Here is an 18,585-nt window from a genome sequence, read left to right as displayed (position 1 = left end):
CTTACTTTTCCACTTTGTCGCCAATTCAATTGGAATACGACGTGGTTGCAGGTTGACACCTGATGATTACCATGGAAGTGAGGGAGAATGGATGATTGTGTGTTCTGTTAACCATGTACATGCATGAGAGACTGGTGTCCTATGCATAAAAATCATCCTTCTAGCCCATGGGATGAAGGATTATCCCGTGTACGACCAAGACCTTTCAAGGGCTTTTACGATGACGAATATCCCTTAAAACCACCCCCCCGTATCCCCGGTTTCGGCAATCTCATGTATTCACCACAGCGGAGACCGAATATACACTTTGTAAACACCACTCCCGGTCAATCCGATGCTAGATTCGGACTGAATCGCGTACATGGATATATCACAGTAGCATAGGTAATTCACCACGGGTTGCATACCGACAGAAAGGGAAGGGCAGTTAGTTATAATGAAGGAACTATCTAGTCTGTGGTAGAATCAATAGCGGAGTTAAAGCAGTATAAAAGGCAAAAGCGGGGATCGACGACTGGAGAGGTGAGATGTGAAGCGGAGATTGAGATGGTGAATTTCGTTTCTATTGAGGGAGGACTTAGAAATGAGGTGCATTCAAAATGATACCCATCAACATTCCACCGGCGAGACCAGCGACCTATCGCAAGTCACCAATTATCAAAATGGAACGACCAAAGGGAAAGATACCGGTATTGTTACTCACCGGAACAGTCAAGACCCATCCCATGAAAATCCAACCGAATGCTCTCCAATTGACACCTCTGACTGTAGATCACGGATGAATGAGTTAATCATATTGACTCGATTGTCACAAGTATACAGTGAATCATCACTTACATCCTGAAGAGAGAATACCGACACCGGCGGTAGCACCTGTAATACACATTGTGGTAGAAACTGGAATACCATCTAATAATATCATGTAGCTGTGTTAGCGAGGAACCGCTGTAATATAGCATTGTAAACTTACATTGGGAAGCGAGTAAGACTGTAATGGCAGCACCAAATTCCATTGAGAAACCTCTTGAAGGTGAATGCATTGTAAGTTTATTTCCCAACACGGACATGATATTATAACCATAAGTAGCCAGACCAATGACGATCATTATACCTCCAAAAGCCAAGATCCAAGTGGGAGTAGGTGTGTTGGTTGGTGTGATTACACCGTTGGACCAGATATAGTAGATGGCTGAAAAGGGACCGATAGCGTTGGCGACATCGTTTGAACCGTGAGCGAATGAATTGGTACAAGCAGTTAAAACTTGAAGGAATGAGTAAAGGTGTTCGGTCTCATTGGGATATTGATTCGCTCTTTCATGCATCTCATGAATCCTATTAGCTTGTTTACTTCCTTGAGCATTTTGCATAGCGTGAACGTCGACTAATCAGTAACTCGATTAGCTCATATACCATCATCTATCTATCTGTTGTTGGGTACAGTAAAGGAAGAATTCTTGGGCACTCACTCGAAGAACCATGCAGAAGGATTTTAGGGATCTTATATCGAACGATTACCCAAAGGTTTCGAGGCAAGATCCAAAGACCTTGAATTTGTGTTTTGGGATCAACTTCAACTTGTTCCAATGGGACTGAGTGACGAGGTTGAGCTCTTCCTTGTGATGCTTCAACATCATTATCAAGTTCGATTTTCTTAGCTCGATTGGGTGATCCATCGTGTCCTACACAGCAAAAACAATTGAGTCGGCATTCTGCTGGTGAGTGAGTAGAGAGATGGTGAACTCACCTTCGATAGGAAGAGTCGTGGGAGGTAATTCACCATTATCATGATCATGACCAGGACCATGGTTACTTCCATCATCGGAATAAACTTTCTTCTCATCATCCCTACCAACTACTCTATAATCCGGCACATGAGCATGAATTGTTTCTAGTGATTCTTCAGGTGCAGGTCTTTTCCATAATAATGGTCCAAAAAAGAAATGATACCATCGAATAGTATAATCTTTCTTGACTACTTTGGCATGAACATAAGGTAACCAAAATAGTATTGATAAGATAGCAATTACCAATCCTGTTAAGACGATCGCTAGTGCAATAGTTGGTTTTGAAAGTTTATCAAGTTTTAACGAAGGCGCTCCCTTGTATACTGTACACATGGTCATTATCAGCCACGATGAGTCGATGATCATTAGCGACGGAAAGGTTTCAGGTCAACTCACCAATAGACATAGTTAAGACTGCGGCTACGGTGAAAAAGTAGACGGGAGATAAGATCAAAGCTGATTTGATTGAATTTTTTCTTTCCAAAACAGCATATTTTGTAATCAGGTAAACGATAGAAGCGAAACCTGCTGATAGAAGAGGAGCGATTATGAAACCAGCGAAAATAGCTGCGATACCTTTAGCATCATTCCAACCCCATTTAACGGCGTCTTTTCCGCCTATCGCAACTCCCACTCCTGCAAGAGCAGAGACAATTGAATAAGTAGTTGATACAGGCCAACTTTTGTATGTCGCAATCATTAACCATGATGCAGAAGCTACTAGAGCACAAGTGAATCCCAGTAATTCAACTCCAGCATTTTTGTTGAATGATGATAACGATATAATTCCATTTTTGATCGTGCCAGATACTTTGGCTCCCACTAATACTGCACCTAAAAATTCACACAATGCAGCTGCAACACATGCTTGCCTTAATGTGAGTGATCGCGATGATACGGATGTAGCGAAAGAATTCGCCACGCTGACGATAACAAAGCCCATCAACGTCAAAAACATCGAAGGGGCAGAGAAGCTACTCACTCATTCGCACCGATGTTGAAAGCGTCCAACGTGGCGACTATGTTGAGTAATGCAGATTTGGGTCAGTTCAGATAAGACCCATGACTGAGATCATACTGAAATATCCAGATGTTGACACTCACATATAACGCCAATGGCGAATATGTAATCGTATTGATGCATATAAGGCATTTTGGATAATCTTTACCAAGCTTGGGCTTTGGTGTATTTTGAGCGACTAAGGTAGTCCTAGTAGATATGTATCCTTCAAATTACTTGAAGATGAATAGCTTAATCTTGCGGTGATGAGGTATGACAATTAGAAGATTGACCGAATCCTCGCTTTTGAAATCAATTTTATTTCAGAATGAGTGGGTCAGTATATCTCATTTTCATTCATAGGGACACCTTTATATCCCCACTGGTCTCTCCCATATAAGTACGACATTATAACTCGTGCCGGACTCATTCACTCGACAGGCTGAGCACCAAAGCGTAAGTCATGAGTTCTGGACAAATCATATCTCAACACAATACAAGTCACTTCACGCCAAGAGAAGAGAAAGTATAGATGATCCTCCCTTCCTTCGATGTATTACATGTAGCAAGAAGCTTGTTTTTTGACATTGACGAACGTTTCTTTCGTTTTGGAAAGCTGAACTATCATGAATGTACGACATTAAAAGAACGTTTCAAACTTTTGTCGATATTCTCATTCTTGCCAAGACATTGATGTTCGAAAGGTCATTGCCAAGATATCGGGAACGTGCCACTCATATTTCATTTTTCATTCTCGTTTGGCCCTCTGTTTGAGTAGCGTTTAATTGTGTTTCCTATGCTTCTTAAAACAGATAACGTTCCTCATGATGACAGATGTTATCACTTACCGCATTGAGAAGAAGAACAATACGTCCCACATGAAGAGCCCTTGTAGCTTTTGAAGAGCAATCCCCTTCTCAGGGAGAATAAGCTTGATCTTCGGTATTCGTTCCTAATGGCTCTTTTTCACCCTTGAATTCATGCCAAGAACCAATCAACGTGCGTATTTTGACCGCTCTCTGTGGAACTGTTGCATGTGTGTGCTTTGTGTATGAGATTCACTTGGCTTCTATTATGCATGTATTAAGATGCATTTCGCGATGAAGGTTCAGGTGCAACCATCGCACTCGTCAGACAGCAACTTTTAAAGCAGTGGCGCTCAAGATTCTTTGGATACCGTGCGGGTCACCTAGAGATCTCATGTACATGTGCTGTCCCACTTGCTTCCGTTAATGTTGCTATATGTACCTACAACATGAACCAAAACAGTGATACAAGATCGTTCCTTTTCGTCTATCACAAGTCGATCGTCTTAAAAATCTATATTCCTAATTTCTGAAGCCGTCGAATATGTTTGAAATGATCATATCCCCTTTTGGCCAACAAGAAAACCAGTAATCCCAAAATGAGAGCCGTTATCAAGTATATAAGGACTATGGTTTGGTGAAAAGAGGCATCAGCTTGTATGCTTGTTGCCAAACATTCCACTGAGAAAACTCAATGAGGCAAAACGGCTACATTTGTATATATCGTAGGAATGTCCCCATATATGATCGAGGAGACTGGGAAAGCGGCGTGCGGAAGGAGAGCGAGATACAAGCCATGGCAACGATTGTTCACTTACAAAATATCGAGCGTAATAAGAATTTTCTTTTACCAGTTTTACTAACTAACTGTTCTTTCGCTCTAACGATTTCGGAAGAGAGGTACATTTCCTATGTTATACCAAAGTTGGTTGTCAGTTCCGCTATCCTATCCCATAGATGCGGTTGTTGAAGCAATAATTATTACTCACCACTTCATCAGCCCACATTTCCATTCTAGTTAAAGCATCACCATCCCCCTCAGACCTATTCACTCTTTTCAATTTCCCGATTCCTACATGATCCTTAGTATCACCATTCTCTCTTATATGCGAGGGTGATAACCCCATATCTGAAACCACATCTTTCCAAGGTGTAGTTCTTTTTTTCATCAGATCAACATCCGATGATCTGTCAGATATGATTTTACGTAAATGAGATTGGAAAGGTGGTATATGCGCTGATAAAGTTTGTTGTACCGTAGCTGTTATGGCCTATATGAATAACCGACATATCAGCATCAGCATCTGTCTATCTAATGGGATCTCGCCAGAAATTTACCTCTGCATCATCATCAAGTTTGTTCACACGATCAAAGATATCTGGCATATTAGTTATTACATAATGCTTGATCGTTGACTAGACGCACAGACAGAACGCAAATCAGGATGACTCTTCATAACTGGACCGTGTAGTATAGTCGAGGAAGATAAACATACCAGACTGGACCTTATAACTCTTTCGTGTTCTTCACAAACAGCTGTCAATCGATCAATCTCCATCTGCAGTGGACTAATGGAGTTGGATGGGGAACAGGCCAGGCTTCAACGATCGATTTCAATTTGCAAATCTTGTGACTTCACTACTCACTGAACACTCCTTGAAGCTAGAGGTATGCTCTTCTTCCTTGTGGGCGGTATGAACTTCGATTGCAAGCTTGAAGATGACGTCTGATGTTCATTGATGGATGTGACATGGGTGGTCAAGGTGGGAGGAGCTGATTGAGGTGAAGGCGAGGTCGATTTGTAAGTCTGATTCGGGGGAACAGTGAGCTGTCTCCTGGGGTCGCCCACAGGCATCTCTGTCAGATTACTATGAGCGAGATGATGATTGACCAGTACTATATATTTGTTTCCAATCTCGAATCTACAACCTATAATCTCAATCCCCAGGAACAATTAAGGGGGGTGGATTGCCACGTGTTTTATCAGCGTTCTTTACCGGTTAGTTTTGGTTCCGGGGCTGATAATGATGACGTCAGATCTCCTTCCTCTCCCCGGGCATACGACCACCAAATAACAATGCATCTCACACCAAATAAGGGTGCAATAATATCCTGTATTGATATATATTAGCATGAGAGGGAGGGTGACATGCATATGCATGCGATGATTGCGACAGCGAACAGCGATGGCTTGAATCCCTCGATTAGAACGTTGGAAAAAAGTTAAAACATTGCCGTAAAGTTGACGATAGAGATACATCATTTTGCACATGCACCTCCATCTCATTGTCAAAAGTCTCAGATCCTCAAACACCGTAATAATCCAGTGACTCACCACGCCAACAATTCCAAAAGATTTGCATGCATCTCATCTTACTCGAAGATATCCTTTTGCATCATGTCTGCTCCTTCTCAAAGACAAACTCAAGCACCTCAGGAATACAAACCGATGGATCATCCTTATGAAGACAGCGACAAGGCTGGAATGCCCATCAGAGGTATCCAAGTGAGTATTAGAAGCACCAACAGCTGAAAGTGGAACAATGTCGCTAATGGATGCTCATGTAGGATCATGCATTGATTGGGAATTTGAGAGTGAGTATATGTACTGCTCTTGATTAGTTGAAGGTGGGCTGATGTAGATGAGATGGAAAGACGGCTGCTTGCGTCAGTCTCGATGGATCTATCGAGTCTATGTGTCTGCCTTACTTTGACTCACCCAGGTGAGCAAGTTGCTTCACCGAGTGTGAAAGTGAACTTATCAAAAACATGTGTTTTAGTGTCTTTGCAAGATTGGTAGATGCGAATAAAGGTGGTCATTTCTCCATTACCCCGTGAGTTCACTGCTATGTATCTCGCGTGAAAACCCTAAGCTAAGTTTCCAAAATAATGTAGAACATGGCCATTCAAACCGTGAGTTGGCATGTTCTCACCTGGAGTGATTTTCGCTGATCACAAACCCCATTATCGATAGCAAACAAGCATATGCACCCAATTCCAATGTATTGGTCACAAAGTTCTTATCGGAGGATGGTGTCGGTGTGATGACAGATTTACTCGTACCTAAAGGAGCCAATAAAAGTGGATCACAAGAAAGAGCTTTCTTACCTTGGTTAATTAGGAAAGTTGAAAGTATCAGAGGAAAGGTTCCGTTCAGATTGGAGTGTGCTCCTGCTTTCAATTACTGTAGAGATAAACATACTACCGAAGTATGTGACTTCCACTTTTGCTCAATCCCCTTTTCTGTCCAATCACGTTTCCCCTAGTATCGTTGACATTTGCTAATATCGTTGAACGTATAGCTGGTTGATGACGACTCTGTAACATCCGAATGCGATCATGTACAAAAAGCTTTATTCACTTCACCATCTCTAACACTCGATCTCAGATATCTCGCAAATTCAACAGATCAATGTGTATCTGATCCCAAAATCAAACTTCAAGTTGAAGAATTGAAAAATCGTGATTTATTAGGACCTGCCATAACATCAGATTTCGAATTGGAAGAAGGTCAATGTATCTATTTCGTTTTGAGAGAATGTGGTGATTTCAGTTACTCAAATTCTGAACATAAAAGAATAGCAAACCCAAATCCTCAAAGAGCTCAATCAGTTGGTTTACCTATGGATATAATGTTGGAAGCTGCAAGTAAATTAAGACCTAAAGAAAACCCAATGTTATCTGCTGTATGTTATTATTCTATCTTTATCCTCATCCCCCTCGATGCCGACCGAAATGTAGGAAACTGATGGAATGGTGCATAATAGCAATTATTGAATGCTTTGATCAGAGATACCCAAACTTATTGGCAAACTTGGATCAATAGAAGTAAATATAAAGGAAGATGGAGAGAAGCTGTACATCGATCAGCTTTGGTCCTGTGAGTGATCTATACTATCTCTCAAAAAGAGCGAAATGTCACTAACTGATAGAACCCGCCGTGTTTCAGCAAAATGCTGGTGTTCGAAGAAACAGGGGCAATCGTTGCAGCTCCCACATTCTCATTACCCGAATTCATAGGAGGTAAACGGAACTGGTATGTTGTGATCTTCCTGATGTTAATATTCTGACCTTCAAGCTGATTGCGTCAATTAGGGATTATCGATTCACTTGGGTTAGAGACACTTCATTCACCCTATATGCTCTGATACGTTTAGGTTTCACAGAGGAGTAAGTGGTTTCATCTGTCATAAGCCTCCCAGTCACAAATAACTAACTACGATCACAACGTCATAGAGCAAACGCGTATGTAGATTTCATTTTGGCCAGGTTGAAGGATAGGAATTCGGATGGATCTTTGCAAATGTGAGTTCGATTCTTCGATCTTCTGGTCACCATACCAAGTGGAGCACCTTGACTGATTCTTCATTTAGCGTGTACACCATCCATGGCGGTAAGGATTTAGAAGAGATTGAACTTGATCATCTGGAAGGACATAAAGGATCAAAGCCCGTTAGGATAGGAAATGGTGCTGCGGATCACTTACAATTGGTGGGTTTACGAACGAAGGCTATGCAGTCGGAAGCAGTATCGCCGTGCTAAATGACGGATCAGGACATTTACGGTGAATTAATGGATTGTATCTACCTCGCACAAAAATACAGTAAACCTTTGGTGAGTGCCCGCATCTCGGTTGTTTCGTCACGTTACGGGATAATGGCTTAGAGCTGATTCAATGTTTTTAGAGTTGGGAATCTTGGGTATCTATTCGTCAAGTAGTAGACTTCGTCTGTACTCAGGTCGATGTTCCTGATCTGTCTATATGGTGCGCGCTATTCGTGCATAAAAGCTTTGGATGTCCGCTGATTATAAGACATACAGGGAAGTCAGAGGAAAAACCAAGAACTTCCTATACTCTAAAGTCATGTTGTGGTGAGTTTGCGGCGGCTTTCTACTCGACATTATCACCTTTGTGTTACCCAAATCTGAAATTGACTACACTGTCTAAAAACAGGGTCGCGCTCGACAGAGGACTACGTCTGGCCGAGAAGAGATGCTTGCCTTGTCCAAATCGAGCACAGTGGCTTGCAGCGAGGGATAAATTGTACGAAGAAGTTCAAACAAAAGGTTGGAAGTGAGTGGTTTGGTCCCTTGGCAATTAGCGGTAACACTAACGGTGTCTCTGTTAGTGAGGAAAAAGGTTTCTTCTGTCAGAGTTTTGAAGATAAAGACGCCTTGGACTCTGCTGTTTGTAAGTAATGCTGGACGGTGTCCATTGCCTTGCCGCCCACGTTGGACTGACCTGATGTCGATCTATTTTCAGTGATCATGCCTCTCGTGAGTTGCATGCTTCAGCTGAATTGACTTTTAAGCTGACAAGATCTATCAGGTGTTCTTCATGACTGCCGCTGATCCGAGATTCACCAGAACTCTGGAGAACATCTTGAAAACGTATGTGACCTCTTTCCCTTACATAAATTACATCAATGGTATCTCTGGCTACCTGATGATCTCGCTGATTCCCTTCATGCTCAAATGCTGACTCCTATCCTAGACCCGAAAAAGGAGGCTTAACAGCAAATTCATCTGTCTACCGATACAATGCCGCTTTATCCGATGATGGAGTGGGAGGTGAAGAAGGTGCATTCTCATTATGTACATTATGGTGTGTAGAGGCTTTGACAAGAGCTGGTGTTTATAATCCACCATATCTGGAGAAAGCGTAAGTCTAATGATGTCTCTTCTCTTCTCCATACTAAAGGGCAATCCTCATGTTTTCTTGATTAGCGTGAACATGTTTATGGATTTCTTGGGATACGGTAACCACGTTGAATTGTATTCTGAAGAAATCAGTCCTGGAGGTGAAGGGTTAGGTGTGAGTACATCATATCACCTCTATGCCGATATCCGAATACGGAAAAATGGACTAATGTGGTATGGCGGGGTGATAGAACACACCACAAGCTTTCTCACATGTCACATTGATTTCAGCAGCTTTCAACCTTGATAGAGCGTTGAGTGGGGGTGGAAGTTCTCTTTGATCGAAACAGTACACAAATACAAATGTGGAAAGAAGATAATTGAGCGGTGGTAGGAGAACTATTATAAAGGTGACACGGCAGCTATCAAGAGGAGAGGCAGAGCATCAGAAGCAGAAGTACTATCACCAACATTGGAAATCATACTTATGATATGCGCGATGTATCGTGGTAAAATGATAAAAGCTTCACTGATCCTACTTCTTTTTCATTCGTGACCGACAACGTCATGTGCAAGAAAGGTGGAACAAAGGGTTACGACTTTCTCTCCTTCACGTGCTTTTCAAGCTGGTGATCTTGAAACGACATGATATCCGAATCTTCGTGGTTGAGCGTTCTTATAGAGCCAAAAGATAAAGTCAAGTTATCCATGTAATCAAAGCCGCACATAATATTACTACCCCACGATCAGAACCTAAGACCCAAAATAGTAAACTAAACATTCCATCAAGATCCACCCGCAGCCGTGATATCATGTTCTAAGGTAGATTCCTAATCAAAGAAACGTTCGTCAATCAAATGGCGCTAATGTATAAGAATGAAACTACGGTTGTGGTGAATGTACTTACGATGGTGCAGGTTGTCGTCGAACTGTATGATTATATATCATTGAAAAAGTCAGTTTGTCTGCCCAAACGACTTCTATCTCATCTATTCACAAGTCTACTCTCTTTACTCACCAAGGGGATCATATAATCTTTCTGGAGCTCTGGGTTGGAGACCTCTTGAAATCCGTTGAGCATTGGTCAATCTTTCATTTCGAGTCACTTTAGTAGGTGTAGGTGCACCTTGTACCACTGCGAAACAAAGTGCGATTATAGTAAGGAAAAGAAGGATTCGAGACATCATGTATGGTTCAGCCAACAACGTGATAACTGGGGAAGTCGAGTGAAAGAAAATGGGTAGGTTTGTTTGGTAGATCAGATATCCGTTGGGGACTAGATGAGTTGATTGGAGAAAGAATGAGTTTTTTCCGTGGATTTCAATGAAAATGGACGACTATTTATATCTTCTACAACGCAGTAATTCCATTCCATTCCAGTCCTAGCATTTCGACATTCACATTATCAGTCCACACGGTATGCTTTGTTTTGTCTATCTGTTTATCAGATCCAAACAATCAAATATCCCATAACATGTACAACATCGCCGTAAGTCACCAACATATCGCGAATCCTTTACGTACCGTCGAGACAAAGAGGCATTCCTTGTTTAACTCATCCGAAAGAACATCTATCGATGAATGTAAATAAGAGATCCCCATTTCAAACCTGTACCGAAAAACTTTATTGTGCAGGTCCTATATGATCATATGAGTAAGTTGATGTTTAACCCGTGGGTATGGAGAATGGGTGACTGACCGTACCTGATTCCCACAGTATGGATGGGGTATGGGACGCGATGTAAATATAGATTTCATTTTACGGTTAATTACACAAGCCAAGAAGAGTTTTTCCGTTTATTTATACTGAGACCATCCAATGTACTCATGGAATGTTGATCTTTGATCATGGATGTACACATCATTACATCGGAGACGCCTTCCATAGGAGGTGCTACCTTCGGCAAACTCTGATCCGGTGGCTTCCGTCCGAAGTCTATCTGGCTAATGTGCCAGATTCATCTGTTGTGAGTATGTTTATCGGGTACATCCCACAATAAGTGCACGGATCATACTGCCTGCTAAGTGTTGATTGATCTCGATCATCGTTGATCATTGTCTTCCCAGCACCGGCAAGCAAGCCATCTCGCAGTATAATAACCACCCCATATCTTATGCGTACATGAATATGTGTATGTGAGAATGATCAAGCAGATATGAAGATGCATACATCAAGACGGAAAAAGCCCAAAAATCCTACTCGGTATATGTATGTTTATTGTCCTTGGGTATGATCCGGCATTCTATTCTAGACATGATAGCAGCTACCGTCAACCTTTGCCCAGCTCGTGTATTGGCTAACCCCTGTCGTGCAATCAATTCTCTGCTCGTCTTGCAGCCGAAACTCGGGGTTGCAGTGCTGAGAAAAGTATTCCCTATATCAGTATCTATTTTCTGTTGCATTATCGCTAAAAGTAGACCTACCTCTGGCTACAGTGGCATCATATAGTCTTTTGGGATTGTTGAGCGGAAGACCTCTCGCGATCCTCTCCCCGTTAGACAACCCATCATTATATAAATCATTAGGAAGAGATCGTCGCGAAGCTCGAGCTTGCAAAGCTGAGAGAAGCCAAGTCGTTTCATTTCATCAGCGTGTTATGCCTTGTCTTGGCACACTTGATGTGTGCCTGTTTATGTGGACTCACGTTTAGGTGCAGTGGGATCATACAATCTTTTGGGATTATTGAGTGGTAAACCTCTAGCGATCAATTCACCATTGGTCATACCATCCCTAATTCCTCTTCTGGCCATGTCTCTTCGATTAACAGATCCAGATCCAGAACCGGATACTGGAGTAGGAGGTAAAGCAGGAGCAGGAGCAGGAGCTGCTAAACATGACCCTACGAGGAAAGCCAAACAAATGATGGCGAAAGTAATCAAACGCATATTGTTCAACTTATTGTTATCAGTTCAAGTATGAATTGGATGAGAGTTGAAAGTCTTAGTTATGTTGTAGGACAGAATATATATATGGGGGATTGTTTTCTTTTCTTTGTGCTAGGTTATATACATAGGGAGAAACGTACATATGCATCTCCCAAATCACCTCCGACATTCTTTATCTGGCGATCTTCGTGAATAAACACCAAGTTTTACTGAACATTGATTTTGACTTTTTAGGTAAAGCTGAAGCGAACGGAACATATCCCAAATAATGGTACTTCATTCAAGGCACGTACGTACATTTTGTTTTCATTATGTTATGTACAGTACGGTAGATCCCACGCCTCTTGGATCGAAAGTATCATCAGAAGAAACCTCTCATATCTGATTGTAAACACAAAGAATACAAAAGCAAGCGCATTGTGTACGTATTTGGGTGACAATGATACCTCAAGAGAATCTACATACCCAATTGTCTGTTGGCCTATCGGAAAATGAGAAATAGAGCTTCTTGATCCTTGATTTCAAGTGGCAAAACAAACATCGTCTAAAAAGTCTAATTCATGCTACAGTGAATGTATCGTACACCACTACAGAAAATATCTATAAAAGCAAAGCTTGTATCTATAAAGAAGTGTGATGATTCGTAAAAAGTGAAAGAAAACCCAAAGACGAGCCCAAAATGATTCCTATAAACCATTGATTAGTGCGTGATATTCGAGCAGAGAGAGAAGGATTTCTCTCTAACTTACATGAAGATTATACCTTTACTATCCTGCATACCGTTCCCTATGCTCCGGACGGTGCAGGTGCTCTCGGACCCACTACGGATACACAAAAAGTCAGTGATGGATCCCATGAAGGAAAGAGGGATATGATAGAATAGGAATTCATATACTCACACCTCGCGTTGAATAGATGTCCAGGCTTTCTTAATGGTAACCCACGAGCCATCCGCTGTGCATTTGACAGATTATCTAACATTTCCATCTCTGTGAACATGTCTTCCCCTGTTTCTTCTTCTGAAGTAGGAGTAGTAGGAGGTAGTTGTAGCTGATGTTCCTGTTGATATCGATCATCCAATTCTTCGATATCTAATGCTGGGATCGCTGCTGCCAGAGTGAGGGAGATGAAGAAGATGGCAAAGAATAAAACGAAGAATTGGGAAAACTTCATGATTTTCTTACCAGATCCTCAGGAGTATTAGAGTATATTTCGAGCCACTTAGCTAGAGTGATCAAGCAGCCGTGTCGAGAAAAGGTGAGTTTGACGGTTATGCGTTATGATGGGATATATCCGTAATATGAATGAAAAGAGAGACAATAGTTGGTATTGGTAAGATGATCAACGTGAAAAAAAGACCAGTTTTCTTTCAATGGTGAATGAATTGATAGAGATAAAGATTTTTGACAATGCTTCTTTGTTGAAAGAAAACCAAACTGTGATCACACAAACAGACTCGTGGCAAGATACGATACATGAACATTACTTGCTGATCAAAAATTCCTCTGTCTCACTTGGTTGCTGCTACAATGATTTTGCGGTTTCTTTTTTCCTGTATAAAGTTTTGATCCCCTCTTGTGTCCCCTTGAATGACCTATTCCAGCAAGAGGGGAGAAATCTTTGGAGTGCACCATACCCATACCAATAGGACAGTTTGAGTTTGAGTTTGGGGTCAGGGTGAGATATGGGGGTGACAAATCGGTTTGTACCGATATGGCGTTAAAATAATATGATAACCTAGAGAAACAAAACGCCAAATGCGCCAACAAGGCTTTTTATTTCCTACTTCGCAATAAAGTTTAAGAGATCCCACTTGCTTCACCGGATGCTCTGCTCCAATCAGGCCTTTGATTCCTCCTTCTCCTCAGATAAACCTTAATGGACCATCCGAATGATGGAAACGTAAACTCGGAATGGGCGTTTTTGGACGATTTTTTCCCCTTTTCGGAAAATAGGTACTGTTCCTTAACTTTACGAACCCTTGTTTATTGATCTTTCTCCTTGAACCTGCGGATTACAGTTCAGATCTCATTATTTTGTTGATTCGATACGAGTAAAGTTTCTGGTATCAGACATTCCAAACAACGCTCCGCTGAGTACACAACGGTTGGTCCAAGCGACATCCTTGCCCCTGCGCTCTCAGGTAGTCTAGCTGGTCAGCAGCGTGACGTCCAGAAACGTTATCTTGACGTCTTAAAGTTCCGTTGAGATCTAGGCTCGCATCTAGTGGTTGCTATTTGTGGAAATTACAGAGCTGCATTGGTACAACCGAGAGGCAAATCAAGCGGAAGCGAAAAGCTTATAATCGAAAGGTACACGGATATGATTGCGGATATAGTTGATATGAGCTGGCTCGCTCATCGATAATTTGACTTGAATTCTAAATAACGATGATAGCCTCGGATATGCTCTCCACCAATAGTGCGATTCTCCATAATATATCTGCAGAGGTATGGGAGGCAAGCATGCTAATTCATTCGCTAGGATATGATACCGTTACTTCGCTACCATGCCTTTGCATCGGGATTATACAACTACCTGGACCATCGCAGGTTCCGATACTATAAGGGAACCCAAACATGTTCATCATACAGCAAGTCCTGGGTTTTGCTTTACGAACGTTCTTACGACATCTGTTCCATGAGATCAGCGCATATTCGATTTTGACTAGAGATATTTCCAACATACGATCTGCATCCGTCAAACTGACATCTTTCGACCCAATGTTCATGTACAATTCTTTATCTTCATTACGTTTAGCAACGAGGAATTGGGATAAAGAAGTTTTGGCGAAAATCTCGTTGACAGCCGAATCACTTTTATTACGATCATTAACGATGTATGCGAGGCAGATCTGGTAGATATGTTACTTACTTTCTCAGTATCGATTTTAATGACACGATAGATTGTTCCGAGGAAGTATCCATGATCCCTGCCTTTACAATCACGTCTTGACTCAACGACACGATACAAGGATTCGTCGATACCGGTGGTTCTGATGGTGATAGACCTTGCGAAAGACCTTGCGAAATCTTCGCAAACAGGTTCAACGTTTGTTTGGTTGACGGAGTATTGTAAGGCATTGTCGCCTTCGATGGAAATACGACGGCGATAATTATGTTATCGCGCTATATCGACGTTAGTACTGATGAATGTTGCCGAGTCGCAGGGGATCACATTTCGACTGTATGTCCACGCATTGTGCAATTGAATGATGAAGGATTGTGCACTCACAATAACCCAACAAATCCTCCTTTTCGCGATTTCTCCATTTTCTCCGTGTATCCACAAGGAACGGGCATCCCAATCAATCTCTTCATCTAATTCGACCGCGGCTTCTAGCTCAGAAACGGCAATAGCACTTTGTTCTACGTGATGTGATTCGGGAGATAAGGGTTCCGTATCCGTTAGCGAAGATTGTGATGGAGGGATTTCGTTGGAGTCGATTTTCAGATTAGATGCGGTGTGAGTGACTTTGTCTTGACCTTGAATAGGAGTAGCTGGTCTTCCCAAACCAAATGCTGTCCCCACATTACCCATAGCATCGGCTAATCCTCCTAAACCGAATCCCCATTTCCCCTTACTATCATCTCTAGCTATATCTAACGGAGGCTCAACTCTATCTGGCTCAGTCTTGATTGACGGTGTTGAGCTTCGTCTTATCTCAGGTACCCATCCACCCAAAGTAGCCCAACTTGCTTTCCTTGAAGTCTGTGATTTTCGCCCTAAGCCAAGATGATTCAGTCCAAAACCTAATGTCTGCCTATCTTCCTTTATTATTGAAATCGCTTGATTGACCACAGGAGTAGGAAGTGTCGCTTGGACCAGATTATATAGATATCTAATCAGAGGTTGATCTTTCACTGATTGGTCTACATATAGAGGTCCTTCTTGTCCTACCACAATCAAAGAATCTTCCGCTCCGAGGCAATTAGCGAATTCGTCAAATAAGCCTGATGAGATAGATGGAGGAGGATAGCCATCTACCCATTGAGTGATTGAAGGTGTATTGAGATGTGTAGATTCGAATTGGAATGCAAAGCGAGTGAAGAATTTATCGAGAGTCGATGAAAGTGAATTCGATACTGGGAGTTGAGAGGATAGTGGTCCATGTAGAAGCTTTTATTGACAAGAAATAATGTGTCGAGAAATATGAGAATACGTCAATTTATACAACAAACTATGGCGGGGGATGATAGAGGACACTGACTCTGAAATCTTCATATCCTCTTGCAAGCCCATCAACCAGCATCTCATCGGAGACACCCTGTGAGCCCATAGCAGGGTCCTTCTTCTCATTATCTGCATGCGATGGCGTTACACACTATAGAGAACGTTAGTGTGTGTGGCCATCCAGCGTACGAATTGGGGATTTGAACATACAATGTAGATGAAGAAGTCTGGCTCGGGAGTAAAGACGATCAGTCGAGATCGATTCGCATGAATTGCCCAGTATTTAGACAACGAATCCGATAGCATACTACGGTACGATTTTCAGTTACTACACCCTCAACGGTTTGTGTTGAGGATGAAATTGTGATTTCAACCTGGTAACCCATGTACTAGTGATGACGACGGGTGTGCAACCAATAGGAGGTGTATATACCTGATAGTTCATTGTTCGACCACAATCGGATGCACGAGACGAATCATAAATTGACAATCTACCTACTCACTCAGCAAATCCCATAAGACCTTTTGCTAATCCAACTTGTCTCAACATCCTATCCCGACTTACCCCTCCTGCCTCTCGGGAAGTATAGAAGAGGATCTGTCCAGCTTCTCTCAAGTCATCGTCATCATCCTTATTATCTGATTTGGGTATATCAGGCCGAAGAGTAGGGTTGAATATTACGAAATGAGATAAGGTCGCTGGCAGAATAATACTTGGACCGGAATCCGCAGAAGGCATGTGGGATTTTAATTGTCGAATCTGATATCTCGTGAAGGAGATGAAGGTGACTTTCTGGAATCTGTAGTGAAGTAAATGAACATTCGAATGTCAAATTCGGTAACTCGAGGGTATAACGCGTCAAAAATACTCGTCAATCAGGGACAGATTTCTTCGGGATGTGATCGAGGCAACATCGAATACGAGCTCAATCAATCACTCTTGGCATGAAGACGTAACATCAAGCATACAGTATCAGGCAGCAGTTGGAAGTATTAGGATCCGACGAGGCTGTATGACTTGGACTATTGCTTAATTAGCGAGCTTTACGCTCGAAGGAACATTTACTGATGGAATTATTCGATTTCTTTTCATCTATAGGGGGTTCCTCACGCGATAAATTCCAGCTTCGATTCGGTACGATATCACTGTCTATACAAAGGCCGTAGATGACACATGTCATCAGAGGGGGTTTATAACGTCGCTGAATGCACGATTTGCTGTGGACCATATATGATGAGATTGTTGATCTGACCTTTGCCTCCACTTCGGCTGTTTGTAGGCTGACTTTACCTCCACCCCGAGGTCCATCCTCAACGAGGCTATAAAATCCACCTTTCACAAGAAGCAGACATAGCCAAGTCAGCCGTCGCAGCTTCATACAGCGATCGTTGAACGGAATCCGATAGTCATGTCAACAACACGGACTGTAGTTTTCATTACGGGTGCCAATACCGGTATTGGATATCAAACAGTCCTTCATCTCTTGAAGTCTGATCTCCCGTACCATATATTCCTAGGTGCAAGATCGGACGAAAAGTCAAACAAAGCAATCGAGACTCTAAAACAAGAAGTACCTTATACCACTTCCGAGCTTACACCAGCTGTCGTTGATCTTGAATCAGATGATTCAATTGAGAGAGCCTTCAAAGCAGTTCAGACAGTCACGGACAGAATTGACGTATTGATCAATAATGCTGGTGAGTGATCACCAACATTTTCCCTCAGGGACAGATACGTGAAGCTCACGACACACCCAATCAGGAGTGGAGCTTGATAGTGTCGGCCCTCAAAACGGGCTTTCAACTAGAGAGATCTTCGATAAAACATGGACGACCAATGTTACAGGACCTCACATTTTGACGGCGAAATTTATACCTTCACTAATCAAGTCTAGCAATCCAAGATTGCTGTTTATCACCTCTGGAACAGCTTCTTTCGCGCTTTCTCAAAATCCAGAATTTATCTTGAACAAGTATCCAGTCGCAGGATGGCCTAAACCACATCAAAGGGAATTGCCAGCTTACAAAGCATCAAAGGTAGGATTGAACATGATCATGAGGGATTGGCATCGAATCCTCAAGAATGATGGAGTGAAAGTATGGACGGTGAACCCAGGCCTAGTGGTTACAGGCTTAGGAGGTGATCCGGAATTGTTAAGAAAGATAGGTGCAGGAGATCCAAGTGGAAGTGGGGAATTCATCACAGCTGTGGTTGAAGGCAAAAGGGACCAAGATGTTGGTAAGACCGTTCAAAGACAGTGGTTATATGGCAATATCCTTCCATTCTAGTTGTAG

The 18,585-nt window shown here is 42.1% G+C and overlaps 8 protein-coding genes across 8 annotated transcripts; 2 read left to right on the top strand and 6 right to left on the bottom strand.

Moving 5' to 3' along the window:
- Nucleotides 1-577: 577 nt before the first annotated feature.
- IL334_003608 (uncharacterized protein) lies at nt 578-2,937 on the bottom strand (the record flags this gene model as incomplete). Its single annotated transcript, XM_062935338.1, has 9 exons — nt 578-637; nt 704-765; nt 838-909; nt 971-1,381; nt 1,467-1,679; nt 1,745-2,107; nt 2,181-2,707; nt 2,767-2,803; nt 2,889-2,937. 9 exons carry the CDS (start codon nt 2,935-2,937, stop codon nt 578-580), a joined length of 1,794 nt encoding a protein of 597 aa, XP_062791389.1.
- Nucleotides 2,938-4,104: 1,167 nt separating this feature from the next.
- IL334_003607 (uncharacterized protein) lies at nt 4,105-5,446 on the bottom strand (the record flags this gene model as incomplete). Its single annotated transcript, XM_062935337.1, has 6 exons — nt 4,105-4,217; nt 4,409-4,499; nt 4,580-4,861; nt 4,929-5,006; nt 5,087-5,159; nt 5,238-5,446. The coding sequence occupies 6 exons, from the start codon at nt 5,444-5,446 to the stop codon at nt 4,105-4,107; spliced, it is 846 nt and encodes a 281-aa protein (XP_062791388.1).
- Nucleotides 5,447-5,989: 543 nt separating this feature from the next.
- IL334_003606 (uncharacterized protein) lies at nt 5,990-9,572 on the top strand (the record flags this gene model as incomplete). The annotated part of the gene is made up of 22 exons (XM_062935336.1): nt 5,990-6,097; nt 6,160-6,186; nt 6,247-6,314; nt 6,372-6,425; nt 6,487-6,504; nt 6,566-6,800; nt 6,894-7,277; nt 7,359-7,471; nt 7,541-7,627; nt 7,687-7,761; nt 7,828-7,896; nt 7,965-8,082; nt 8,146-8,205; nt 8,277-8,356; nt 8,413-8,463; nt 8,546-8,665; nt 8,721-8,782; nt 8,855-8,868; nt 8,921-8,982; nt 9,086-9,253; nt 9,319-9,406; nt 9,483-9,572. The coding sequence occupies 22 exons, from the start codon at nt 5,990-5,992 to the stop codon at nt 9,570-9,572; spliced, it is 2,151 nt and encodes a 716-aa protein (XP_062791387.1).
- Nucleotides 9,573-10,048: 476 nt separating this feature from the next.
- Nucleotides 10,049-10,418, bottom strand: IL334_003605 (uncharacterized protein; the record flags this gene model as incomplete). The annotated part of the gene is made up of 3 exons (XM_062935335.1): nt 10,049-10,061; nt 10,139-10,160; nt 10,250-10,418. The coding sequence occupies 3 exons, from the start codon at nt 10,416-10,418 to the stop codon at nt 10,049-10,051; spliced, it is 204 nt and encodes a 67-aa protein (XP_062791386.1).
- A 1,128-nt stretch (nt 10,419-11,546) lies between these two features.
- IL334_003604 (uncharacterized protein) lies at nt 11,547-12,117 on the bottom strand (the record flags this gene model as incomplete). Its single annotated transcript, XM_062935334.1, has 3 exons — nt 11,547-11,590; nt 11,656-11,790; nt 11,877-12,117. The coding sequence occupies 3 exons, from the start codon at nt 12,115-12,117 to the stop codon at nt 11,547-11,549; spliced, it is 420 nt and encodes a 139-aa protein (XP_062791385.1).
- Nucleotides 12,118-12,903: 786 nt separating this feature from the next.
- Nucleotides 12,904-13,290, bottom strand: IL334_003603 (uncharacterized protein; the record flags this gene model as incomplete). Its single annotated transcript, XM_062935333.1, has 2 exons — nt 12,904-12,938; nt 13,017-13,290. The coding sequence occupies 2 exons, from the start codon at nt 13,288-13,290 to the stop codon at nt 12,904-12,906; spliced, it is 309 nt and encodes a 102-aa protein (XP_062791384.1).
- Nucleotides 13,291-14,703: 1,413 nt separating this feature from the next.
- IL334_003602 (uncharacterized protein) lies at nt 14,704-17,029 on the bottom strand (the record flags this gene model as incomplete). Its single annotated transcript, XM_062935332.1, has 7 exons — nt 14,704-14,750; nt 14,806-14,933; nt 14,992-15,245; nt 15,352-16,236; nt 16,328-16,441; nt 16,501-16,597; nt 16,794-17,029. The coding sequence occupies 7 exons, from the start codon at nt 17,027-17,029 to the stop codon at nt 14,704-14,706; spliced, it is 1,761 nt and encodes a 586-aa protein (XP_062791383.1).
- Nucleotides 17,030-17,699: 670 nt separating this feature from the next.
- IL334_003601 (uncharacterized protein) lies at nt 17,700-18,579 on the top strand (the record flags this gene model as incomplete). Its single annotated transcript, XM_062935331.1, has 2 exons — nt 17,700-17,988; nt 18,053-18,579. 2 exons carry the CDS (start codon nt 17,700-17,702, stop codon nt 18,577-18,579), a joined length of 816 nt encoding a protein of 271 aa, XP_062791382.1.
- Nucleotides 18,580-18,585: the final 6 nt, after the last annotated feature.

Source organism: Kwoniella shivajii, chromosome 4 (genome assembly GCF_035658355.1).
Source record: "Kwoniella shivajii chromosome 4, complete sequence".
Classification (NCBI taxonomy): Eukaryota; Fungi; Basidiomycota; class Tremellomycetes; order Tremellales; family Cryptococcaceae; genus Kwoniella; species Kwoniella shivajii.
Note: the sequence above shows the minus strand (reverse complement) of the source record. Positions and strands in the feature narration are given on the sequence as shown.